The sequence below is a fragment of the Pan troglodytes genome, chromosome 2 (genome assembly GCF_028858775.2).
Source record: "Pan troglodytes isolate AG18354 chromosome 2, NHGRI_mPanTro3-v2.0_pri, whole genome shotgun sequence".
In the NCBI taxonomy this organism is placed as follows: domain Eukaryota; kingdom Metazoa; phylum Chordata; class Mammalia; order Primates; family Hominidae; genus Pan; species Pan troglodytes.
The window spans coordinates 53,326,153-53,353,128 of NC_086015.1; the positions used below are offsets into that span (position 1 = coordinate 53,326,153).

The 26,976-nt window shown below is 47.2% G+C and overlaps 1 protein-coding gene across 14 annotated transcripts in view; it reads right to left on the reverse strand.

Moving 5' to 3' along the window:
- USP4 (ubiquitin specific peptidase 4) overlaps positions 1-26,976 on the reverse strand; it is a 64,170-nt gene that overhangs the window by 17,594 nt on the left and 19,600 nt on the right. For 3 of the 14 annotated variants that reach the window (XM_001163445.8, XM_009445491.5, XM_054681869.2), the window contains exons 7-13: positions 17,421-17,561; positions 16,527-16,644; positions 11,640-11,813; positions 6,995-7,153; positions 5,076-5,300; positions 3,145-3,228; positions 2,463-2,557 (exon numbers count right to left, since the gene is read on the reverse strand). In XM_001163445.8, coding sequence (XP_001163445.1) covers positions 2,463-2,557; positions 3,145-3,228; positions 5,076-5,300; positions 6,995-7,153; positions 11,640-11,813; positions 16,527-16,644; positions 17,421-17,561 — 996 coding nt within the window. Of the gene's footprint in view, positions 1-2,462; positions 2,558-3,144; positions 3,229-5,075; positions 5,301-6,994; positions 7,154-11,639; positions 11,814-16,526; positions 16,645-17,420; positions 17,562-22,558; positions 23,387-24,211; positions 24,339-26,976 lie in introns of those variants that run through there. The other 11 variants (XM_001163407.8, XM_063806776.1, XM_063806779.1 and 8 more) reach the window with 7 other exon arrangements.

Genomic DNA, 26,976 nt, shown 5'->3' on the forward strand with positions numbered 1-26,976 from the left:
AGTAATTGTCATCTTTGTTCAAAAACACTGAAGTAAAAGAATCATATCTAATTCTGAAAAACATCAGAGATAACCAAAGAAACTGCTAGATACAAATCAATGATTTTGAAAAATATGTCTTACTTAGTGAATACATGGGATTGAGGAGATTTATAGATGTTTTATCCTGGAACAGATGTTACCAAAATTGCTGGCAACCGACTGTAGTCTTTCCCTCTTCCTATAGGGGGAGACACAAACTTACTGATTCAAATTTTGAAACTAAACATACGCACGCGTGCGCGCGCGCGCACACACACACACACAGACAGACACACACCCCTCCCCAAATGCCTAGCAAACAGTCCTGACTGAAGTTTATGAAGGAGGAATTTCTAAGAATACATAAAAATGTCCAAGGTGTGCTCTCGAGTAAATACTGTGGTCCAGCATAGTGGTAAAGAACCAGGCCTTGGAGTGCACCTGCCCCAGGTTCCAGGTCCACATTGCCATTTTCTGGCTGCTAGTAATAAGCACCTAACTTCTTAGTCTATTTATTCGGTGGACAATGGGATTACCCACTTTAAAAGGTGTGGTAAGAATTAAATAATTTAGTAGCACAGTGTACAACACATTAAAAAGTAGCAGATGCAGGCCGGGCACAGTGGCTCACACCTGTAATCCCAGCACTTTGGGAGGCCGAGGGGGACGGATCACGAGGTCAGGAGATCGAGACCACCCTAACTAACACAGTGAAACCCCATCTCTACTTAAAATACAAAAAATTGGCCAGGCGTGGTGGCACGCGCCTGTAGTCCCAGCTACTCAGGAGGCTGAGGCAGAATGGCATGAACCCGGGAGGCGGAGCTTGCAGTGAGCCACGATCACGCCATTGTACTCCAGCCTGGGTGACACAGCAAGACTCTATCTCAAAAACATAAATAAATAAAAAATAAAAAATACCAGATGCTGGCCGAGCACAGTGGCTCACGCCTGTAATCCCAGCACTTTGGGAGGCCAAGGCGGGTGGATCACGAGGTCAGGAGATTGAGACCATCCTGGCTAACATGGTGAAGCCCTGGCTCTACTAAAAATACCAAAAATGAGCCAGGCGTGGTGGCGGGTGCCTGTAGTCCCAGCTACTCGGGAGGCTGAGGCAGAAAAATGGCGTGAACCTGGGAGGCAGAGCTTGCAGTGAGCCGAGATTGCGCCACTGCACTCCTGCCTGGGAGACAGAGCGAGACTCCGTCTAAAAAAATAAAATAAAATAAAATAAAAATACCAGATGCTACTATTGCTTTCATAAAACAATTGTCAATTCAAATTCATCTATAAAAGAATTTGTTTTTCCAATGGTTGGCCCGTAGGCCCTCTGAAAATTCCTTTGTTGGTGGTCTGCTAAGCTCCCCACAGGGTAATCCTCCAGTTCCTTTCAGCTCAGGTGTGTGAAAACACTACTTTCTGGAATTTACAGAGACCATGTTAAGGGCTTGGGGTTATAAATGGCTGTGAAAGTGGACTTTCCCATGTTCTAGCCCTTGGCACAGTGTCAGCTCTTGGCTGTGTCTGTGCAAGTGAGAACAGAAATAGATCTTGGGTGTGGCTAGGAACTATTCCTTTTAGAGAGATCTAGAAGTCATAGGCCCAAAAATGTAAAGGGAAGGAACTATCTCCTTTACATACTGAATTCCTCAGCCAAAAACAAAAACCAAAACAAAATCCTAAAATCCTTTCTCAGCAGAGGCAAGTTCCTGAGTGAGAGGTAAAGAGGGAGGGACAGTACGGCTGTGCTCCATACTTCCTGGGCAAGTGGCTGCCTGGGAGCAGCAGGCAAGTTCATGTATGGGAGCAGCCGGCAAGTTATTACACCACTGTGCCTGGAAGAGGGACACACACACAATTACACAGAGCAGCCATGAAGCAGCATGTGGGAAGGCAGAGGAGACCTTTGTATTGTCCTCACAGAGATGAAGAAACTCAGTCTCAGAGCTTACAGAATGTTTGAGCTGAAAACAGCTGTTTAAATCAGCCCTCCCTGTCATTTCTGCATTGGGGATGGTAGTATCATGGTACTCGCTGAGAAGCTACAGCCTGTGGCAGAGAAAGGACAAGATCCTTCTGTACCACACCCCTACTACCATCTTCCCATCACACAGCTGGGATTCCTCTTAAGAAAGGCATCTCTGATGGTAGGACCATCTGTAGGAGCAGTGATTTGGCCTTCTTCATAGGCAAAACTGTTGAAAAAAGGCTGTGGCTGTGCTGAGGAGAGTTATCAGAATGTTTAGCTCTGCAGGGAAGGAGGGGTTGAGCACTGATGGCTGCCCACGATGCCCTCAATACCCATCTCTTGCACCCAGGGGTCAGGGCCAATCCACATGAGCAATGACTGCCCACATTTTTGTTCTGGAGATATGAATGCAGCAAAGTCTCTAGAATGTGTCCTCTGACCTGACCTGCAGCAGAAACTGCTGAGTACTCACACGAAAATGTCATCCCGAGGCATGATGTGGTTTAAACCTTCATCCATTTGGAAAATTTTGTGGAATCGGTGATTATACACATCTGCGACCACCATCTAAGAATGAACAGTAACAGAAAGACCACAGAATGGCTAAGAGTGCCCCTACTAACTGCTTAAAACCCAGAAACAAATGAAAAAAAAAATACCCATACTCAAGTGTTGCCTCTAGAGAAACCACCACACAAACAGCCCCAGAGAGCTGAGGGCCAAGGCCCGAGGGGGAGCAGCATGGCTGCCATCAGAATTGAACATGCTGGTAGCATCTGCCCTCGACTGGCAGGAAGGGCGAGGAGTGTGGTGCTAACCAGAAACCAGCAGTTGTCCAGAGCCTCTGGAGTATTCCATAGTCTGCAGTCTCTATGCCACCCTCAGTGCACAGATCTGACAGCAGAGCCCTACTCCTGGTCCTTTGACCACGGCTAGTGTGAACCCAATGAAGGAAAGATAGTGTTTCCTGGAGCTGGAAGGGACAGTCTCAGTCACAATGTGCATAGTGAGTGAGGCATCCAGACACACACAAATAATCACATTTGTGCTGGCAATAACAACAACCCCAAAAAGTGGCTTCAAGGTTGAAAGTAAACTCCAAATGCTATGAAGTATCCCAAATAGACCGAGTGCCACTGATCACCCCATCTTACATTTTCTGCAGCAATGCCAGACAGCCTGGAGAGAGCCTCGCACAGGTCGGACACAGCCCCCATCAGCGGCACAGTCACACGGTACTGCAAGACAGAGATGGTCAAGGTCACAGGGGTGCCCCACAAAGGGTGCAAAATGAATTAGGAGAAGCAGGCATCACTAGGGGCAGAGGAGCCCTTCTAGAAACAATGTATGGTGAGGTCAGGGTACAGATGAGTCAGAAGCAGAGCAAATAAGCAGGACCTCTATGTCAGCATCCTCCTCAATACACAGGCAGCAGCATGGGGGCTAGGCCATCTCTTTCTCTTCCAAACATTGCTTCATTTTATTCTTAATTCTTTAGAGTACTTTCTAAAGAACTGCTGAAATTATACAAATTCAAATTGCCATCTGGTCCTACCTTTTTATTTTATTTTTATTTTTTGTAGAGACAGGGTCTCAAACTCCTGGCCTCGAGCAATCCTCCTGCCTCAGCATCCCAAAGTGCTGGGATTACAGGTGTTGGCCACCAAGCCCGGCCTCAACTTTCTTTTTTTTCTTTTTTCTTTTTTTTTCTGAGACAGAGTCTTGCTCTGTCACACAAGCTGGAGTGCAGTGACGCGATCTTGGCTCACTGCAACCTCCACCTCCCGGGTTCAAGCGATTCTCCTGCCTCAGCCTCCTGAGTAGCTGGGATTACAGGCGCGCACCACCACGCCTGGAAAATTTTTGTATTTTTAGTAGAGACAGGGTTTCACCATGTTGGTCAGGGTGGTCTCGAACTCCTGACCTCGTGATCTGCCCGCCTCGGCCTCCTGAAGTGCTGGGATTACAGGGGTAAGCCACCGTGCCCAGCCTGCCTCAACTTTTTTTTTTTTTTTTTTTTTTTTTTGAGACGGAGTCTCGCTCTGTCGCCCAGGCTGGAGTGCAGTGGCGCAATCTTGGCTCACTGCAAGCTCCGCCTCCCGGGTTCACGCCATTCTCCTGCCTCAGCTGCCCGAGTAGCTGGGACTACAGGCGCCCGCCACCATGCCTGGCTAATTTTTTGTATTTTTAGTAGAGACGGGGTTTCACCGTGTTAGCCAGGATGGTCTCGATCTCCTGACCTCGTGATCCGCCCGCCTCGGCCTCCCAAAGTGCTGGGATTACAGGCGTGAGCCACCGCGCCCGGCCCTCAACTTTCTTTAGAGACAAAGAAACCAAAACCAGAAGGCTAAGCAATACAATTACTCAGTGAGCCATCAGCAGGGTAAGACACTAAGACCTGCTGCTCACACCTCTCATCTGGCCTAATCTTCTGTACAGGCTGTCCTAGGTTATGTGAGGGTATATCTGAGTACGAAAAGAACCCTGCTTCTGGTTCCCCAACATTCAGATTCAAGAACCACTTAGTAGATCAGGTTACTTTAGTCGCGTGAATGAAGTGTGGCCAAAAAAGTGAGAGAGGCCGGGTGCGGTGGCTCACGCCTGTAATCCCAACACTTTGGGAGGCCAAGATGGGCAGATTACTTGAGGTCAGGAGTTCTGGCCAACAAGGTAACATCCTGTCTCTACTATGTCTCTACTAAAAATACAAAAATTAGCTGAGCGTGGTGGTACACGCCTGTAATCCTGGCTACTGAGTGGCTGAGGTAGGAGAATCGCTTGAACCTGGGAGGAAGATGTTACAGTGAGCTGAGACCGTGCCACTGCACTCCAGCATGGGCAACAGAGCGACTCTGTCTCAAAAAAAAAAAAAAAAGTGACAGAGAAGCAGAGAAGCTGCAAAGACCTTCACAATAGGCCTTAAATGATATGGGATTAGACAAAGGTCTGATGGAGGCCAAGGGCCCATACCCAGGCAAGTACCAAGGGGACTCAGAGGCAGCCAATGCAGCAGATAGGAGCAGTCCCACTGGGATCTGGAGACCACTTGCAGTGAGGGGTGCCATAAGGGTGTGGATTCTGTCACCTGAGTAGGTCTGCAGTGAGGGTCAGCAGGAACCAGGAAAACCTCCATAACTCGATCTTTCTTCAAGGGCAGTGGCAGCGTTAGATAGCAAAATGGGTCAAAGGTCACAGAAACCTTAGCACATTCTGGGCAAACCAAAGTAGATTTGAAGAGGCCATGGAAAGTATCCACAATCACAGAATCATTCCTCAACCTGTGATTCTCCCAGGCTTCCTTTGCCACCACCTGCGTGAAATGGATAAACAGGACATTCTCAACACCTCTCAGCCCCTTGCCCCTGCATCCAGAATGACTCACAGCAAACCTGGAGATGAATCAGGTGGCAATCTGTACAGCCAAGAGCTTGATCCAGGACAAAGCAAGGCCAGGACTACTCTTAGTGTATCATACTCATACCACATGCCAGCTCTACGCCCAATCCCCACCCCAACACACATATATATATTTCACATATATGTTTATATATATACATATTTCAAATATATATTATATTGATTGATTGAGACATGGTCTTGCTCTGTCGCTCAGGCTGGCGTGATCATGGTTCACTACAGCCTCAACCTCCCGGACTCAAAGCGATCTTCCTGCCTCAGACTCCCAAGTAGCCAGGACTATAGGCATGCATCACCACGCCTGGCTAATTTTTTTCGGTTTGGTAGGGATAGGGGTCTTACTATGTTGACCAGACAGTTCTAGAGCTCCTGGCCTCAAGTGATGCTCTCACCTCAGCCTCCAAAGTGCTGGAACCGCAGGGGTAAGCCACTGCGCCTCGCCCTAATCCTCACACTTAATAAGGTTGGCAACATAGGACCTATTGGAAACTAGGGTTCTGTGTGTCCTGATAGGAAACAGAAGCCCAGAGAACACTATGGGTACAGACACATGGCCAGGGCAAGGAAAGCCCCCCTATATGTTTCCAGTGATCTAAAGTAAGGTTTTTGGCGGGGCACGGTGGCTGACGCCTGAAATCCCAGCACTTTGGGAGGCCGAAGCAGGCGGATCACCTGAGGTCAGGAGTTCAAGATCAGCCTGGCCAACATGGTGAAACCCCTTCTCTACTAAAAATACAAAAATTTGCTGGGCGTGGTGGCACGTGGCTGTAGTGCCAGCTACTTGAGAGGCTGAGACAGGAGAATCGCTTGAACCCAGGAGGTGGAGGTTGCAGTGAGCCAAGATCGCGTCATTGCACTCCAGCCTGGGCAACAGAGTGAGACTCCATCTCAAAAAAAATAAATAAATAAATTTTAAAAATAAAGTTTTTATCTATACTACAGCTCAGCTAACTCATAGTTTTTCTAAGAAGATCTAAATTTTACTTTAAAGCATTCATATTGATTATCCCAATGTGATAGGGTAGCTGAAATACTAAAATCCTCTTGCACTGATCAGATAATCAAGGCAAAAGGTATAAATGTCCTAATGATACTAATAACAAATTAAGTAATCATGGATGGATTTTATTGTGAGTAATAACAATCTTAGGGGTCCTCACTATAGGTACTTTACAGTTTTCAGAGTGTTCTTAGTCCCTAGTTCACCAGTGAAATATCAAACAAGCTCACTCTAATTTGAAAAAGCCCAAGAGGAAGCATTAGGAGTAACTAGGGTACAGTGCCTCACGCCTGTTGTAATCCCAGCACTTTGGGAGGCTGAGGTGAGAAGACTGCTTGAGCTCAGGAGCTGGAGACCAGCCTAGACAACACAGCAAGTTTCTGTCTCTATTTAAAAAAAAAAAAAAAAAAAAGCAGTAACTACAGTTAGCCCCTTTCTGACCAGAGACCATATCCCTATAACTAGCTACAGTGAGAAGCAACCAGGGCCCTGGCAACAACACTCAAAGACCAGAAGAATATCCCTGCACTCTCAATAGGAGGCAGCTTCTTTGGCATATTATCATTCAGACATCATTAATGGCATACCGCATCTGGCCGCCCATTGGCATCCTTCAGCTCCAAGTAGGGCTTTTTCTTTACCCGGTTCAGATCTTCATGCAATCCATCTAGAAGAAAGGCCAGCAGCTCCTGAGAATCTTGTTGCTGGTAGCCAGAAAATTGAGGAGCAAAACGTCCCACTTGAGTCTACAACAAAAGCAACTGCATCAGAAGGCATAATACGTAAAGAACTAGTTAAATCAAAAAAGAATTGCCATCAAAAATAGCTCTGAGGAGTTAGCTGGGGCAGTGAGAGAGAACACTTGGTTGAGTAGTCCAATTAACTCCTGAAGAGCCTACAGGAGACCAGTGGTTCCCACCAGAGAGAAGGCCTAGATCAGAGAGCCAGGAGGATGAACCTGGAACCTGGGCCACTGCCCTAAGTCCTAAGGAGGAAGGGTGGAGTACCCTGAGTAACCACACCCAAGTACTGACATGAATCCCTCTCCAACATGTCCTTCTTTGGTTCAGAGTCTTAAACTCCATAAGGACATTACAAACAATACTTTCATCAGCTGGAGGAATCCTCCTGTACATAACAGCCCTCAGGTCCCTAAATACTGTCTGTCCAGTAATACTCTCCACCAGTTATTCTGAGAGTATGGTCCCCAGTCGCAGCATTAGTATCACCTGGGAGCTTAGTAGAAAAGCACATTCTCAGGCCCCACACCACACCAAACCTATTCAATCAGAAACTCTGGGGATGGGTCTAGCAGTCTGTGTTGTATTAAGCACTCCCAGAGATTGTGATGCATCCTATGGAGAACCAGCCAGGCACGGTGGCTCATGCCTATGATCTCAGAATTTTGGAAGGCTGAGGCAGGCAGATCACCTGAGGTTGGGAGTTCAAGACCAGCCTGGCCAACATGGTGAAACCCCGTCTCTACTAAAAATACAAAAATTAGCTGGGCATGGTGGTGCACACCTGTAATCCCAGCTACGCAGGAGGCTGAGGCAGGAGAATCACTTGAACCCAGGAGGCGGAGGCTGCAGTGAGCCTAAATTGTGCCAGTACGCTCCAGCCTGGGCGACAGAAATTAACCAAATGGTTTGATGATTTGAGTGCCTCTGTATGAACACTAGAGTTCATACTTGAGTCCCAATTTTGGTTCATACTTGACAGCAAGGCTGTCTCAAAAAAAAAAAAAAAATGGAGAACCACTGTTCTACACCTGTTCTCTAATACCATAGCCACTAGCCACATATGGCAATTGAAATTTACATTAATTACAATTAAAAACCATTAAAAATTCAGTTCCTCGGTCAAATGAACCACATCTCAAGTGCTCAGAGGTGCTTGAGCTGGTAGCTACCAAAACACAGTGCAGATATATAACACATCCATCACTGAGGAAGCTCCACACTTCCCTAATACCCCTAAACACTACCTTCCAGTTGTTTATTTACATTAGCTTCAGCACAGTGTGTTGCCACCCAATTCTTTTTTTTTTTTTTTCTGGGATAGGGTCTCACTCTGTTGCCAGGCTGGAGTGCAGTGGCGCAATCTCAGCTCACTGCAACCTCCGCCTCCCAGGTTCAAACAATTCTCATGCCTTGGCCTCCCGAGTTGCTGGGATTACAGGCATGTGCCACCACGCCTGGCTAATTTTTGTATTTTTAGTAGAGATGGGGTTTCACAATATTGGCCAGGCTGGTCTCGAACTCCTGACCTCAAGTGATCCACCCACCTTGGCCTCCCCATGTGCTGGGATTACAGGTGTGAGGCACCGCACCCAGCCGTTGCCACCCAATTCTAGTTTCTTTGTGACTTAGTATGTCAACAGTCATTTATATATTTCCCAGGGATTCATGTGACCAAGGGGATGAAAGATAATTAGTTTTCAATTTCAACAAACCACCTGAGATTTTAGTTTTCTCACTGAGCTAAGGTGCTATTTTTTTTCCTCTCTGAATCATAAATATGCATGTCTTTTCTTATCATATGCTTCATGAAGCTCCATGAATCCCAGTGGTACAGGCTAAATAGGATCTTTCAGATTTCAGCTTAAATCTGCTGAGCGGGAGGGAGCAAAGCACCTCCACCTCAGCAGGAAAAAGCATTTGGGGCAATGGAAAGCCCAAGTTGCTCCGAGTGTATCCATGTCTTCTCCTTAAACCTTCCTGGCTGAGGGACCCCAGTGATAACTGCCCCTCACATCACCTTCCAAGAATGTGAGCCCAATTCCTGACTTAGGGGGTCCCAACTCAAACCACGAAGCCTGTAGAATCCAGGCTCAGAGAACCTGGAAACAGCCTTCAGATGATACTAGAAGTTAAACTGAATTTTCATTTTTTTTAGAGACAGGGTCTCTGTTGCCAAGGCTGGGTACAGTGGCACAATCACAGCTCACTGCAGCCTTGACCTCCCAGGCTTAAGTAATTCTCCCACCTCAGCTTCCCTGGTAGCTGGGACTACAGGTACATCACCACGTCCAGCTAATTTTGTTGTTGTTGTTGTCTGTCACTCAGGCTGGAGTGCAGTGGCGTGATCTCGGCTCACTGCACCCTCCACCTCCCAGGTTCAAGCAACTCTCCTGCCTCAGCATCCTGAGTAGCTGGAATTACAGGTGCGCACCACCACGCCTGGCTAATTTTTGTATTTTTAGTAGAGACGGGGTTTCACTATGTTGGTCAGGCTGATCTCGAACTCCTGACCTCGTGATCTGCCCGCCTCAGCCTCCCAAAGTGCTGGGATTACAGGAATGAGCCACCACGCCTGGACTTTTTTGTTTTTGTTGTTGTTTTTTCTTTGAGACAGAGTCTCGTTCTGTCACCCAGGCTGGAGTGCAGAGGCGCAATCTCGGCTCACTGCAAGCTCTGCCTCCCGGGTTCACGCCATTCTCCTTCCCCAGCCTCCCGAGTAGCTGGGACTACAGGCGCCTGCCATCACACCTAGCTAATTTTTTTTTTTTAATGTATTTTTAGTAGAGACGGGGTTTCACCATGTTAGCCAGGATGGTCTCGATCTCCTGACCTTGTGATCCGCCCGCCTTGGCCTCCCAAAGTGCTGGGATTACAGGCATGAGCCACCGCGCCTGGCCAACTTTTTTGTTGTTTTTAAAGAAACAGAGATTTGGTTGGGCACAGTGGCTCATGCCTATAATCCCAGCACTTTGGGAGGCTAAGGCAGGCAAATCACCTGAGATTAGGAGTTTGAGACCAGCCTGGCCAACATGGCGAAACCCCGTCTCTACTAAAAATACTAAAATTAGCCAGGCATGGTGGCGCACACCTGTAGTCTTAGCTACTCCGGAGGCTGAGGCATGAGAATTGCCTGCACCCGGGAGGTGTAGGCTGCAGTGAGCCAAGATCATGCCACTGCACTCCAAACTGGGCAAGAGAGTGAGACTCTGTCTCAAACAAAACAAAACAAAAACAGAGTCTCACTATGTTTTCCAGGCTGGTCTCAAACTCCTGGGCTCAAGGGATCCTCCCACCTCGGCCTTCCAAGAAACTGAATTTTTGTAGTCCGGCTTAGGAAACTGACCATTTATTTAAATACTGCCACCACAGAATACAGCATTCTGAGGAGGCAGCTTACAAATAACTTCTGGGACATCCCCAACCCAGAGGTGGGCACTGAGGACACTTAGGGGTGTGCTAAATGACTGAATGACAGAAAAAAGGGCTTGACAATGTGGTGCTTTTAGTCTCAGAAACCATCTTTTTTTTTTTTTTTTTTTTTTTGAGATGGAGTCTCGCTCTGTCACGCAGGCTGGAATGCAGTGGCGCGATCTTGGCTCACTGCAACCTCCATCTCCGGGGTTTAAGCAACCTCCATCTCCCGGGTTCAAGCAATTCTCCTGCCTCAGCCTCCTGCGTAGCTGGGATTACAGGTGTGCACCACCATATCCAGCTAATTTTTGTATTTTAGTAGAAAGGGGGTTTCACCATGTTGGCCAGGCTGGTCTTGAACTCCTCACCTCAGGTGATCTGCCCACCTTGGCCTCCCAAAGTGCTGAGATTACAGGCGTGAGCCATCGCAACCGGTCATCAGATCACATCTTTTTTTTTGTGGAGACAGAGTCTCGCTCTGTCACCAGGCTGGAGTGCAGTGGCACGATCTCGGCTCACTGCAACCTCCACCCCCCAGGTTCAAGTGATTCTCCTGCCTCAGCCTCCCAAGTAGCTGGGACTACAGGCGCGTGCCACCATGCCCAGCTACTTTTTGTATTTTTAGTAGAGATGGGGCTTCACCATGTTGGCCAGGATGGTCTCAATCTCTTGACCTCATGATCCACCCGCCTCAGCCTCCCAAAGTGCTGAGATTACAGGCGTGAGCCACAGCGCCTGGCCCAGATCCCATCTTAATCCCAAAATGCAACGAAAGGAATGCCTCATAACAACACTAAACCACTCTCCCCAAAGTGGGAAAAAGGAAGTACAGGAGAGTATCCCTTATCCAAAAATCTGAAATCCAAATGCTTAAAGATCCATAACCTAACACTGACATGATATTCAAAGGAAATGCTCACTGAAACATTTTAGATTTTGGAATGGGGATGCTGAACTAGTAAGCATAATGTAAATATCGTAAAAAAAAATCCTAAAAAACCTGAAGTCCCGAAACATTTCTGGTCCCAGGCATCTATATACAGGGATACCCAACCCATATATATATATGTCTACCTACTTTGAACATGCGAGGTGCCACATGGGCGTCCCTTCCAGACCACATCTGCTTAATGAGTTCGGCATAGGCTTCTGCAATTTCCCCTTTCATCCCCAGAGGGTTGTCTCTGTTGATTTCAGCTTCATACTCATCTTTGAGAAAGTAGTCAGTCAGTGGTGCAGTGTTGCTCAAACACTGAAACAGAACATGATGAGGGCTTTACACACCTTCTAGACAGTACCAGAGATACAAGATAAATCAAGTTCTAAAGGGTCACTGAGGGACAACGCCAACAAAATGAGGCACTCAGGAGATTCTCTGAAGGCTCACGACAGTAAAGCACAGCCTCAAGGAGGCCAAGCTGGTGGACCCCTTGCAGCTAATCTCGGAGGGACGTGGTCTTAGAGGACCGCATATGCATTGGCTAAGACTTTGTCTCTGAAAAAAACTACCTTAGGAAAAAAGCTGAATAATTGCATAATTCTTATTTAATGAAAAAGGTGTTTTGTTTTGTTTTTTTTTTTTTTTTTGAGACAGTTTCGATCTTGTCGTCCAGGCTGGAGTGCAATGGTGCGATCTTGGCTCACTGCATCCTCTGTCTCCTGAGTTCAAGCGATTCTCCTGCCTCGGCCTCCTGAGTAGCTGACGTCACAGGTGCCGGCCACCACACCCAGCTAATTTTTGTATTTTCAGTAGAGATGGGGTTTCACCATGTTGGCCAGGCTGGTCTCAAACTCCTGACCTCAGATGATCCGCTCACCTTGGCCTCCCAAAGTGCTGGGGTTACAAGCGTGAGCCACCGCGCCCAGCCTTTTTCATTAGTTTCTGTTCTTAACGCTATTATTTCTCTCCTTCTACTTCCTTTGGGTTCTTTTTCCTAGCATCATGAGATGGAAGCTTAAATCATGAAATTTTAACCCTTTTTGCCCTAATATTTACATTTAGAACTATAAAACTCATCATTATCCTCACTCAATAATAGCTAAGGAAAATTGAGGGTACAAAGACTTGGAAAAACTTGCCCATGAGAAGCCAAATCACACCTCTTCTTCAGTACTAGGCTACTTCCACCTCACCACAAGAGGAGAATAATTTTTTTGTTTTGTTTTGTTTGAGACAGAGTTTTGCTCTTTTTGCCCAGGCTGGAGTGCAGTGGCGCAATCTCAGCTCACCGCAACCTCTACCTCCTGGGTTCAAGTGATTCTCCTGCCTCAGCCTCCCGAGTAGCTGGGATTACAGGCATGCGCCACCACGCCCAGCTAATTTTGTATTTTTAGTAGAGATGGGGTTTCTCCATGTTGGTCAGCCTGGTCTGGAACTCCCGACCTCAGGTGATCCGCCTGCCTCGGCCTCGCAAAGTGCTGGGAGCCACCGCGCCCGGCCGGAAAATAATTTCAAAACCCAAGGGTTATCTAATCTTTTAACAAATGTTTTATGTTTTTGCTCACACTACAAAAAAATTCAAAGTTAGACTGTAGGCCAGGTGTGGTAGTTCATACCTGTAATCCCAGCACTCTGGGAGGCTAAGGAGTGTGGATCACTTGAGGCCAGGAGTTCAAGACCTTCCTGGTCAACGTGGTGAAACCCCATTCTACTAAAAATACAAAAAATTAGCTGGGCGTAGTGGCACATGCCTGTAATCCCAGCTACCCGGGAGGCAGAGGTTGCTGTGAGCCAAGATTGCACCACTGCACTCCAGACTGGGCAAGAGAGCAGGACTATGTCTCAAAAAAAAAAAAAAAAGTGAGCATGTAAGTCTTTAAAAAAAATTTTTTTTAATTTTTAGAGATAGGGTCTTGCTTATGTTAGCTAGGCTTGTCTCAAACTCCTGGGCTCAAGTGATCCTCCCATTTGAACCTCTCAAATCACTGGGAAACAGGTGTGAGCCACTGTGCCCAGCCAGATTATCAGTTTTATGAGGACAAAAACCATTGCTGGTTTGCTTACCACTGAGTCCCTATGTAAAGAATATTGGGCCAAGTGCAGTGGCTCAGATCTGTAATCCCAACACTTTGGGAAGCCAAGGTAGGAAGACTGCTTAAGGCCAGGAGTTTGAGACCAGCCTGGGCATCATAAGTGAGACCCCGTTTCCACAAAACAAAACAAACAAACAAACAAAAAACACACATACAAAACAAAAAGAAAAAACAATTAGCAAGGCCTGGTGGTACACACTTGTAGTCCCAGCTATTTGGGAGGCTGAGGTGGGAGGATCACTTGAGCCCAGGAGTTCAAGGTTACAGTGAGCTATGATCATGCCACTGCACACTAGCCTGGGCATCAGAGAGAGTTCCTGTCTCTAAGAAAAAAAAAAATGAATTTTGCTCTGCTCAAACAGAAGGTCTAGCTTTGCCCCTGGCTTCTGGGAGGTAATCTATTTGCCCCTGGAATGTTATGCCTGATAGGACTGTCTGTTTGCCTGGTGGGCCTTGGGTCATACTGGATAACCTAACAATACAATTTTGGAGGTGGAGAAGAGGCTGATCAGAACTGTACAGTCTAGTCCTAGGGTGAGAAGGGCTAGCCACTCCAGAAAAACCAAAAATGTGACTTAGGGTGGGGGCTTTGGGTCACATGGTATCAGTTCACCTAGGTAATGAGTCAATCATATTTATACTTTATTATATATTTTTTTGAGACAGAGTCTCACACTGTCACCCAGGCTGGAGTGTAGTGGCATGATCTTGGCTCACTGCAACCTCTGCCTCCCGGGATCAAGAGATTCTCCTGCCTCAGCCTCCCAAGTAGCTGGGATTACAGGCGCCCGTCACCATGCCCAGCTAATTTTTTGTATTTTTAGTGGAGACGGGGTTTCACTATGTTGGCCAAGCTGTTGTCAAACTCTTGACCTCATGATCCGCCCGCCTTGGCCTCCCAAAGTGCTGGGATTACAGGCGTGAGCCACCACACCCTGCCAGTCAATCATATTTATATAATGAAGCCCCAGTAAAAATTCTGGACGCTGAAGCTCACGTGAGCTTCCATAGTTCGCAGCATTCCATATGCATCATTACACATCAATGCCAGGAAATCACCATGTTCTGGCCAGGCACGGTGGCTCATGCCTGTAATCCCAGCACTTTGGGAGGCTGAGGTGGGTGGATCACCTGAGGTCAGGAGTTTGAGACCAGCCTGGTTAGCCAACCTGGTGAAATCCTGTCTCTACTAAAAATACAAAAATTAGCCAGGCGTGGTGGTGTGTGCCTGTAATCCCAGCTACTCGGGAGGCTGAGGCATGAGAATTGCTTAAACCCAGGAGGCGGAGGTTGCAGTGCGTCAAGATTGCGCCACTGCACTCCAGCCTGGGCAACAGAGAAAGAGATGCTGTCTCAAAAAAAAAAAAAAAAAAAAAAAGGAAAGTACCATGTACTGACTCCATAGGTAGAAAACAACAGAAGCTCTACATTTTGATCCTCCTGACCTCTGCCCTATATGCCTCTTCCCTTGGCTGATTTTAGTCTACATCCTCTCACTACAGTAAACCATCATCATGAGTATAATAACTTTAAGTAAATTCCGTGACTCCTTCTAAACAAATTACCAAAACTAAGGGTGGTCTTGGAAACCTGCAAACTTGCAGTTGGTTTCGGAAATGAGGGCAGTCTTGGGAACTGTGCCCTCCTAACTTTGAAGCTGGACTTTAACTCCTTGCAGCCCATGACTATTACAGTGCTGTCACATAATATATGCCCAATAAATATTTTGATGAATTAATAAACAAGGTTTATTTTCTTTTCCATTTTGAGACAGGGTCTCGCTATGATGCTCAGGCTGGCCTCAAACTCCTGGCCTCAAGCAATACTACCCCCTCAGCCTCCCAGAGTTGTGATTACAGGTGTGAGCCACTGTGCCTGGCCAATAAGCAAGTTTCAAAGAGGGGATTTTGGATTTTCTCTAGTAAGGAGCATGGGGCGGGACAGCTATTTTTTTTTTTTTTTTTTGAAACGGAGTTTCACTCTTGTTGCCCAGGCTGGAATACAATGGCGCAATCTCGGCTCACTGCAACCTCCGCCTCCTGGGTTCAAGCGATTCTCCTGCCTCAGCCTCCCAAGAAGCTTGGATTACAGGCGTGTGCCACCACACCCGGCTAATTTTTGTATTTTTAGTAGAGATGGGGTTTTGCCATGTTGGCTAGGCTGGTCTCGAACTCCTGACCTCAGGTTATCCACCCGCCTTAGCCTCCCAAAGTGCTGGGATTACAGGCGTAAGCCACAGTGCTGCACCTGGACTTTTTTTTATCTTTTTTTTTTTTTTTGAGACAGAGTCTCACTCTGTTGCCCAGGCTAGAGTGCAGTGGCGTAATCTCAGCTCACTGCAACCTCCACCTCCCAGGTTCAAGTGATTCTCCTGCCTCAGCCTCCTGAGTAGCTGGGACTACAGATGCATGCCACCACACCCAGCTAATTTTTGTATCATTAGTAGAGATGGGGGTTTCACCACATTGGCCAGGTGATCCACCCGCTTCTGCCTCCCAAAGTGCTGGGATTACAGGCGTGAGCCACTGCGCCCGGCTGGGACAGCTATTTTTAGTGAAAAGGTAGTCAGCCTTCAGCAAAGCATAATTGAGCTTGGCATCACCTGCTGTAAGTTTTCCTCATCCCATCAGATACCAATCAGGGATGCACTCCAATATTTTCTAGAGAGATCATACCTCAACAGTCAATAAAATTCAAAATAATCTTACTATAAAACCAAACACAGAGCTGACTACAAAGACATCTGGGGTCCACAAACACTGATGAAGCCATTCTATACCACCTAGTGGGAGATGCCCTAGCAGAGACTACTGAAGCACTAACAAGGGGTAGGCAGGGACTCCTGGGAGAGGATCCACCCAGTACCTTTGCAGGCCACTTCCACCCAAACCTCAAGATGCTGTGTTATTTGAATGGAAGTTCTCTCCTCTACCTGCAAAGCGGAGTTCATGAAGCAGGTGTTTCCCAGGTTTCCAAGTCCACAGAGCCCAGGTTGTATATGAGAGGATGGTGGCTCCTGACAATTATACGAAGCAGAAAAGCCAGATCCACTGGAAAACACAACACACATCAGCAATAAAAGCAAGTGCATAACACATGCCCTCAAGATGCTTTTTGAGGCTCCTATGGGGGCCTCTAGAACTTGTGTGGTAGTAAGCCCATGATGCAAATTCCCTCTACTCCCTCCCCTGCCCTCCAGACCTGCCCCACCCTTTACTTGACACACTAGCAGCTGGTAAGCACATCCTTAAGGAAAGAAACACTATTTGAATTTTCCTCTGTTAGGCTTTGGCAAATGCTAATTTTGCCAGCTGACTTTAGGGAAGACCATTTTAGTTATTAAGAGCTTGCATCTGCTACTACCCACCAGGCCACACCCAGGCTTGACTGGCCCTGAAAGTTCATGCACACTTCCTCACCCCATTCACCCTCTTCCCCACATCTATGCCATGTGGCAGGTGTGCCTGAAATGCCTGGAGAAAGGATCACGGCCATCCACAGCTGAGCACTGTCCCTTCACAACTATTCTGCCGTACGTGCCAGCCCATCCCTTCATAAACAAATGCAGTGACCCCCCCACCCTCCGAGACTACCTGTGATGTAGGCTGTGGGGAAAACACCAGCTCACAGGAGGACAAGCAACACAGATCAGAACTTGGAAGCACACTTTACTGTAGGTATGAAATGGAGTGAGAAACTACATGTAGCATGTTCCCATGAGGAACTCTAACCCCACTATGCTTAGTGGAGCAGCAGATGAGCTCTCAAGATACAGCCTGGGAAAGGACCGCGGGAAAGGAAGCAGAGTGAAAGGACCTGCTCTTACCCCCTGCTGACACCGGAACTGTGCATCCCACAGGTGCTAGTGCTATCACCATTTGCAATGAGAGAGGCAGACACTGAGGAATAGGGACTTGCTGATGATTTTGGAGAGGTAGTAAAATTTCTGCTAGGCGCAGTGCTTGATCTGGGAGAGAGAAGCAGAAACAATGCTACTGACTTTTTGCAAAGAGCAAGTCCTATTTAATGCCTTAGGTTGCTTCTCAAGGAATAAATATTCTTCATATTAAGTTAAAATAAATTACAAAAAGCCTGTATTCATACTACTTCAAGGTAAACTTACTTTAAGTGAGAGTCCACAAATTAACTGGTCTTCCTGTCACATCAGTCCACACCACCACATACCCTTTCAGTGTGAAAAACCACAAGGCTGACCAGGCGCAGTGGCTCGTGCCTGTAATCCTAGCACTTTGGGAGGCTGAGGCAGGCAGATTGCCTGAGCTCAGGAGTTCGAGACCAGCCTGGGCAACACAGTGAAACCCTGTCTCTACTAAAATGCAAAAGAAATTAGCCAGGTCGCGCGTGGTGGCTCACGCCTGTAATCTCAGCACTTTGGGAGGCCGAGGCAGACGGATCACCTGAGGTCAGGAGTTTGAGACCAGCCTGACCAACATGGAGAAACCCCGTCACTACTAAAAATACAAAATTAGGCTGGGTGAGGTGGCTCACCCTTGTAATCCCAGCACTTTGGGAGGCCGAGGCTGGCGGATCATGAGGTCACGATCACAAGGTCAGGAATTCAAGACCAGCCTGGCCATGAGGTCAGGAGTTCAAGACACAGTGAAACCACATCTCTACTAAAAATACAAAAATTATCTGGACGTGGTGGCGGGCACCTGTCATCCCAGCCACTCGGGAGGCTGGGGCAGAAGCATCACTTGAACCCGGGAGTAAGCCGAGACTGCACCACCGCACTCCAGCTTGGTGACAGAGTGAGACTCCATCTCAAAAAAAAAATTAGCCAGATGTGATGGCGCTACTCGGGAAGCTGAGGCAGGAGAATTGCTTGAACCCGGGAGGCAGAAGTTGCAGTGAGCCAAGATCGCGCCATTGCACTCCAGCCTGGGCAAAAAGAACAAAACTCTGTCTCAAAAAAAAAAAGAAAATAAAGAAATTAGCCAGGCATGGCAGCATGTGCCTGTAGTCCCAGCTACTGGGGAGGCTGAGGGGCAGGAGAATTGCGTGAACCCAGGAGGCGGAGGTTGCAGTGAGCCGAGATCGTGCCACTGCACTCCAGCCTAGGTGACAGAGCGAGACTCCGTCTCTTAAAAAAAAACAACAAAAAAACCCCCACAAGGTTCATCTTCAAGCATCCTGGTTTGATTTACAAATCATAAACTTCCCTACATTTTTTTTCTTTTTTTTTTCTTTTTTTTTTTTTGAGACGGAGTCTCATTCTCTCGCCAGGCTGGAGTGCAGTGGCACAATCTTGGCTCACTGCAACCTCCGCCTCCCGGGTTCAAACAATTCTCCTGCCTCAGCCTCCCGAGTAGCTGGGACTACAGGCGCGTGCCACCACACCCAGCTAATTTTTTTGTATTTTTAGTAGAGACAGGGTTTCACCATGTTGGCCAGAATGGTCTCAAGCTCTTGACCTTGTGATCTGCCTGCCTTGGCCTCCCAAAGTGCTGGGATTATAGGTGTGAACCACCACGTCTGGCCTGCTTCCCTGAATTTTAAAAATTATTAGTGAAAGGCAAAGAAAAATGGCAATAAGGCCAGGCAAGGTAGCTCACGCTTATAATCCCACCTCTTTGGGAGGCTGAGGTGGGTGGATCACTTGAGGTCAGGAGTTCGAGTCTAGCCTTACCAACATGGTGGAACCCCGTCTCTACTAAAAATACAAAAAATTAGCCAGGCCTAGTGGCGCATGCCTGTAATCCCAGCTACTTGGGAGGCTGAGGCAGGAGAATTGCTTGAACCCAGGAGGCGGAGGTTGTAGTGGGCCGAGATCGTGCCATTGCATTCCAGCCTGGGCAACAAGAGCAAAACTCCATCTCAAAAAAAAAAAAAGAAAAATGGCAATAAGAGATGACTTTCCCCAAAAAGGCTGGATGCAAATTAAATAGCTGGATATAAGGACATGAGAACAGAAAAATGGCAATTTGGTTTCACTACGCCTTCTATGGAGAATTTTGTTTCTTCAAATTTGCCAGTGTAACCGCTCTGTTTCAAACTCATGTTTTAATATTTTTCAGGCTCTTATTTTAGATTTCTACTTTCAAATTAATTCAAGGGCTAATTGCCCAAATTTTAAATTGCTATCAATTTCATCAATCTGCTAGAATCTATATAAGGACATAAGGAAGAAAGTAAATCTTATTTTAAAATTTTTAATTTTTACCTTTTTTTTTTGGTAATCCATAGCAACAGTCTCCTTATGTTGCCCAGGCTGGTCTCAAACTCCTGGACTCAAGCAACCCTCCTGCCTCAGCCTCCCAAAGGGCTGGGATTACATACATGAGCCACTGCGCTCAGCCAAAGAAGAAAGTGAATCCTCCTCCATTGTTTCAAATATAAAACTGGGATTTCCCTTATAGAATACTGGGTTATTTTTAGAATACAGAAAATGACTAAGAAGATGTACTGTTCCCACACAGTGTTCACCCTCATGGGATCTGATCTCAACTTGGCTTCCCTGTGAGAAGAAAAACATGGCAGCAAAAACAAGTATGATCTTGTATACCAGCAATGGGCACATCAGGAAATTATATAGGGCCTAAGCAGGTACCTGAACTGAGGTTTGCTCCACAATGCAGTCACAGTAAGGGAGAATGAGGGCTCCTCAGTCTCTCACCTTCCCATAAGGAAATGTACCCTTCTCTAATCCTAAAGAGGATTTGGTTCACACAGCTTCATCCTCATGCTGCAAAGGAGTCCAAGAACTCAAGCAGCTGCACTAAGTGAGATTCACCACAGCCAAGGGTACTCTCATTCACCACATGGGAGACTTAAGCATGCATGTGTTCAATCCTGTCCAGTGAGATGTCCAATGTGATTTCCTAGCCTCTTATGCATAAAGAAAGTCTGCTGCCCAAGGCTGGTCTGATATGCAATGGCAGACTCAGTCATCTTAGCACTGAGGGAGGTAAGACAGAATACTGAAATTCAAATTCTGATGCACAGAACCTCAAGATATATAGTATGGCACTCCTCTTCTCAGTAACTATTCATTGATAACTTATCTATTTTCTTGAGCTTAAAAGGGCAAAAATCGGCCGGGCCTGATGGCTCATGCCTGTAATCTTAGCACTTTGGGAGGCCAAGGTGGGAGGACTGCTTGAGGCCAAGAGTTCAAGATCAACCTGGTCAACATAGCAAGACCCTGTCTCTATTTATTTATTTATTTTTAAAAAGGGCAAAAACCCATACAAATCATTTGAGATATCCAAGACCTGTCAATTTCTTAAACAGACAACATTTCCGGGTGATAGGAATTAAAGAAAAATTTTATTTGATGTTTAAAATGTTCTAGAAAATACTGCCAGTTTTCATAGTAAATTCAATCAAAAAGAAACCAAATTAAGGGCATATAAGGATACTTTTTATATGCTTGAAAATTTACACAGTAAGATTTAAAAAAAAAAAAAAAACTCTATCCTTAGGCTGGGTGCAGTGGCTCATGCTTACAATCCCAGCACTTTGGGAGGCTGAACTTGTCTCTACAGAACAGAAAAAGCCAGGCATAGCAGCACGTGCCTACAGTCCTAGCTACTCGGGAGGCTAAGCCGAGAGGATCCCTTGATCCCAGGAGTTTGAGGTTGCAGTGAACTATGATCATGCCATTGCATTCCAGTCTGGGCAACAAAGCAAGACCCTATCTATTAAAAAATACTCTATCTTTGACAGACAAGTCAGAAGCAAAACTTCTCTTCAGAAAATTTACTATAATCTGGGAAATGCTGAGCACTAGGGCAGGGACTTGTCTCCAGACCTTCAGGCAACTGTGGAACAAACCCTGGGCATTACAGGCTGGAATATAGGAAGCCAGGAGAAATGTCTGAATCTCAGGCATATATATTAGGTAAGCAAGATGTCACTCTGATTTGTGACTGGGTCTCATGCCACACTCTGAAAACAGACACTATGCCTCCAAACAAGGATACCTCTGCTCCTAAGAGACACTGTAGTCAAGCCTCTGGACTCCCAGGCACCTTTCTACTGGTAAGTCCTGCTCCCCAGGCATGTCACGTGATTATCAATTACAACTCAAACGTGCGCCTGATACCATGGTGGGACCCTGTAACATCCCTGTGCCCAGGCCCAAAGTGAGGCTCTGGACAAACCAGGCAAAGCCCATCCCTGCCCTCCTTAAACTACTGCACTCCACTTGCTTCTCAGATGTTCTCCAGACTGAATGCTGCTCTGAGGATGAATCTATCCTATCCTTTAAGACTAGGCCAGGCGTGGTGGCTCATGCCTGTAATCCCAGCACTTTGGGAGGCTGAGGTGGGCGGATCACATGAGGTTGGGAGTCCGAGACCAGTCTGACCAACACAGAGGAACCCCATCTCTACTAAAAATACAAAATTAGCCAGGCATGGTGGCATATGCCTGTAATTCCATCTACTCAGAGGCTGAGGCAGGAGAATCACTTGAACCCGGGAGGTGGAGGTTGCAGTGAGCCGAGATCGCGCCATTGCACTCCAGACTGGGAAACAAGAGCGAGACTTCATCTAAAAAAAATAAAATAAAGACTGACCTCAAGTATCCAGCGTCTGGTACCTGGAATTATAATTAAGATAATGATAAACCCTTTTAATTTAACTTTATTTATTTATTTTGAGAGTGTCTCACTCTGTCACCCAGGCTGGAGTGCAGTGGTCCAATCTCAGCTCACTGCAGACTTCACCTCCCCAGTTCAAGCAATTCTCATGACTCAGCCTCCCCAGTTCAAGCAATTCTCATGCCTCAGCCTCCCGAGTAGCTGGAATTACAGGTGCATGCCACTATGCCTGGCTATTTTTTTATTTTTAGTAGAGACAGGGTTTTACCATGTTGGCCAGGCTAGTCTCGAACTCCTGGCCTCGAGTGATCTGCCCGCCTCAGCCTCCCAAAGTGCTAGAATTATAGGCGTGAGCCACCAAGCCCGGTTAACTTATTTTTCATTCATTCATTCAATCATTTATTTATTTTTACAAAGATAATCTTTATTGACAGTCACAGGCCACAGGGGTGAGCCCCGAGGTTTGGGTTCTGGGATGAAGGAGAACCCCTGCCCCCTGCCCTGGGCCTCTGCTGGCTGAGGGGACCTCCATGGTGCTCAGACTACAACCAGGACATCCCTGGCAGCCCAGGAGTGTGGGTGCCGCAGAGACAGGCCCCTCGCAGAGCTGACCTAGAGCCCACCCTCCCCATAGCCTGTGTGAGCACAAAGCCAGGACCCACAGGCTGTGCCCCGGGCTTGTCACTGATGCCAGTGGAGGTTGGCAGCCGCCCCTCTTAGCACCTGAGACAGTGAAAGAAGGCAGCTGCTGCCATGAAGAAGACGCTCTGTGGACAGACTTGCTGGGGCTGAGTTGAGGGGCGCACAGAGGCAGGCCCTGCCCATGGTCTGGTCAGCTGTCCCTGCCACCACTACTTTTCTGGTCTGAGGCTGTAGCCTTGGTCAGGTTCCCAGCTTCCCTCTTCAGGACACTGAGCAAAGTCTGGGAGCTCTCCAGCATCTTGAGGTAGGTGGCCTCCGTCTCCGCAATGGTCTGGTAGAACTTACAGCAAGAGGCAATCTTGCGTGCCAGGTTCTCGATGCGGGCCAGCTTCTCGTTGACGCAGGCCAGCTTCTCTGTCAGCTGCCTCACCTCATTCTGCAGCCGCTGTTTCTTGTCCTCCTCCTGCTGGATCTGCCAGCACAGCTCCTCCTGCTTCTGGCATAGCTCCTCTATGCATTTGACCAGCTTGTTGTCGTAGTTCTGCAGCGCCACGCCCTGCTGGGTCAACATCTCCTGGGGCCCCCTATTTTTTTTTTGAGATGGAGTTTCACTCTTTTTTTGTTTTGTTTTGTTTTTTGTTTGTTTGTTTGTTTGTTTTTGAGACAACAGTCTCACTCTGTTGCCCAGCCTGGAGTGCAGTGGTGTGATATCGGCTCACTGCATGCTCCGCCTCCTGGGTTCACATCATTCTCCTGCCTCAGCCTCCCGAGTAGCTGGGACTACAGGCGCCTGCCACCACGCCCGTGGTGTTTTTTTTTTTTTTTAGTATTTTTAGTAGAGACGGGGTTTCACTGTGTTAGCCAGGATGGTCTCAATCTCCTGACCTCGTGATCCGCCCGCCTCGGCCTCCCAAAGTGCTGGGATTACAGGCATGAGCCACTGCGCCCAGCCTGAGATGGAGTTTCACTCTTGTTGCCCAGGCTGGAAAGCAATGGTGAAGTCTCAGCTCACTGCAACCTCTGCCTCCTGGGTTTAAGCGATTCTCTTGCCTCAGGCTCCCAGGTAGCTGGGATTACAGGCACACACCACCACACCTGGCTAATTTTTGCATTTTTAGTAGAGACAGGGTTTCACCATGTTGGCCAGACTGGTCTTGAACTCCTGACCTTAGGTGATCCGCCCGCCTTGGCCTCCCAAAGTGCTGGGATTATAGGCATGAGCCACCGTGCCTGACCTAATTTTATTTTTTTAAGAGACAGGGTCACATTATGTTGCCTAGGATGGTCTCAAACTCCTGGGCTCAAGCAATCTTCCCACATCAGCCTCTCAAACTGCTGGGATTACAGGCATGAGCCACCAGTGCCCAGCCACAATAAACTCTTAACAGTCAGAATACTTGCTGCCTTACCAAAAGTCAAGCTGTGACTCCACACCAACACTGTGAACACCATCTGTAGGCAAAGGTGGCTTTCTTAACTTCAGGGACACCAATCTCTTCTGGCTCTGGGCTGGCAACCTTAAAGGGCCTTATAGACCTCAGGCAAGTGACGTTAAAGGGAAAGAGAGAAACAGATGGAAAGAGACAAAGCCAGGTCTACACAAACCCTTGATAAACTAATATTAAGTTAGCTGGAGCAATTCACATGGAAGAGAAAACTCTGAAAATGCCCAGAATTTACAAGGTGGTCCTCATTAGTGAAAAAAAGACAATTAAATATAAACAACTAGCCAGGTGTGGTGGCTCACGCCTGTAATCCCAGCACTCTGGGACGCCAAGGCGGGTGGATCACCTGAGGTCAGGAGTTCGAGACCAACCTGGCCAACGTGGTGAAATCCCATCTCTACTAAAAATACAAAAAATTAGCCGGGCGTGGTGGCACGAACCCGTAATCCCAGCTACTCAGGAGGCTGAGGCAGGAGAATCGCTTGAACCTGAGAGGCAGAGGTTGCAGTGAGCCGAGATCGTGCCACTGCACTCCAGCCTGGGCGATAGAGCAAGACTCTGCCTCAAAAAAAAAAAAAAAAAAACCACCACCACCACCACCAAGGAATCCATCCATGGAAACATTTACTATCCTCTGCCAAGAAATATATTAAATTGGAGGGAGGACTGTTGAGGGATAAATAAATAAATAGAAATACATTGGCCAGGCATGGTGGCTCACACCTGTAATTCCACCACCTTGGGAGGGATTGCGCCACTGCACTCCTGCTTGGGTGACAGAGCAAGACTGCATCTCAAAAAAAAAAAAAAGAAATATATAAAACTGACTCTATTGGTAGGTTTTTAAAAAGTTATTAAGCCAACTAGTGACCTTCCTTCGATGACATATTCCCTTGATGTACGTTTTCTTGTTATTTTTTGAGACGGAGTCTTGCTCTGTTGCCCAGGCTGGAGTGCAGTGGCGCGATCTCGGCTGACCGCAACCTCCGCCTCCCGGGTTCAAGAGATTCTCCTGCCTCAGCCTCCCGAGTAGCTGGGACTACAGGAGCATGCCATCACACCCAGCTAATTTTTTTGTATTTTTAGTAGAGACGGGGTTTCACCATGTTGGCCCAGGATGGTCTTGATCTCTTGACCTCGTGATGTGCCTGCCTCTGCCTCCCAAAGTGCTGGGATTACAGGCATAAGCCACTATTTCCATTCCCTCAATTTCAACTTCTCTGTGTCTTTGACACACAATGTATTACTAAACATGTTTGTTTGTTTGTTTGTTTGTTTGTTTTCTGAGATGGAGTCTTGCTCTGTCACGCAGGCTGGAGTGCAATGGTGCCATCTCAGCTCACTACAACCTCCACCTCCTGAGTTCAAGCAATTCTCCTGCCTCAGCCTCCCAAGTAGTTGGGATTACAGGTGCACGCCACCACTCCTGGCTAATTTTCTGTACTTTTAGTAGACAGGGGGGTCTCGCTATGTTCACCAGGCTGGTCTTGAACTCCTGACCTCAAGTGATCCACCCACCTCCGCCTCCCAAAGTGGGATTACAGGCCATGAGCCACTGTGCCCAGCCTTGTTTTGTTTTCTTGTGTTTTGAGATAAGCTCTTGCTCTGTCACCCAGGCTGCAGTGCAGTGCACAATTATAGCTCACTGCAGCCTCAAACTCCTGTGCTCAAGGGATCCTCCCACCTCAGCCTCCCAAGAAGCTGGAACTGCAGGCACAAGCTACCATGCCCAGCTAATTTTTTAAAAAAATTTTGTAGAGACAGGAGTCTTGCTATGTTGACCAAGCTGGTCTCAAACTCCTATCCTCAAGCAATCCTCCCACCTCAGCTTTCCAAAATGTTGGGATTACAGGTATAAGCCACCATGCCTGACTCTTTTTTTCCAAGAGACAGGGTCTCCAGCCTGACCAACATGGAGAAACCCTGTCTCTACTAAAAATACAAAATTAGCTGGGCGTGGTGGCGCATGCCTGTAATCCCAGCTACTCGAGAGGCTGAGGCAGGAGAATTGCTTGAACCCGGGAGGCAGAGGTTGCAGTGAGCCAAGATCGCGCCATTACACTCCAACCTGGGCAACAAGAGTGAAACTCCATCTCAAACAAAAAAGAAAAAGAAAAAGAAAAAGAGACAGCATCTCACTCTGTTGTCCAGGCTGGAGTGCAATGATGCAATCGTGGCTCACGGTAACTTCGAACTCCTGGGCTCAAGCAAGCTTCCTCCCTCAGCCTTCTGAGTAGCTAGGACTATAGGCACATACCACTGTATCCCTGGTGTGGTTTGTCTTTTAAAGTCTGATCTGAGAGTTTGTCTTTAGTTTGGTAAATTTAACTCATCTACAGTGATTCTAATGCTGTTATTAGACTTCACTGAATTTAATTCAGCCTCCTTATTTCAGGTTTCTTTTTTTTCCCCCTTTTTCCACATGTTCTAACAGGCTTTCTAATTACCATACTTCTTATTTTTTCCCCCCTTCATTTTTGCCTTCCATTAATTTTCCTTTTGCAGGTGTGGCAGTTTGCTAGTCACCTCCTGATAGCTATTTTCCCCTCCTTCCTTAGTTTGAGAACCCCAATTTTTAGCTGGACATGATGCAGTCCTGCTATACAGTACATCCCAGCCTTCCTGAAAGCCAGGTATTGTCATATGATTAGCCAATGAGATACAAAGGAGGTTTGATGTATGATATCTGAGAAATGTCCTAAAAAGGAAGGGGTAGGTCAGCTGGGTTT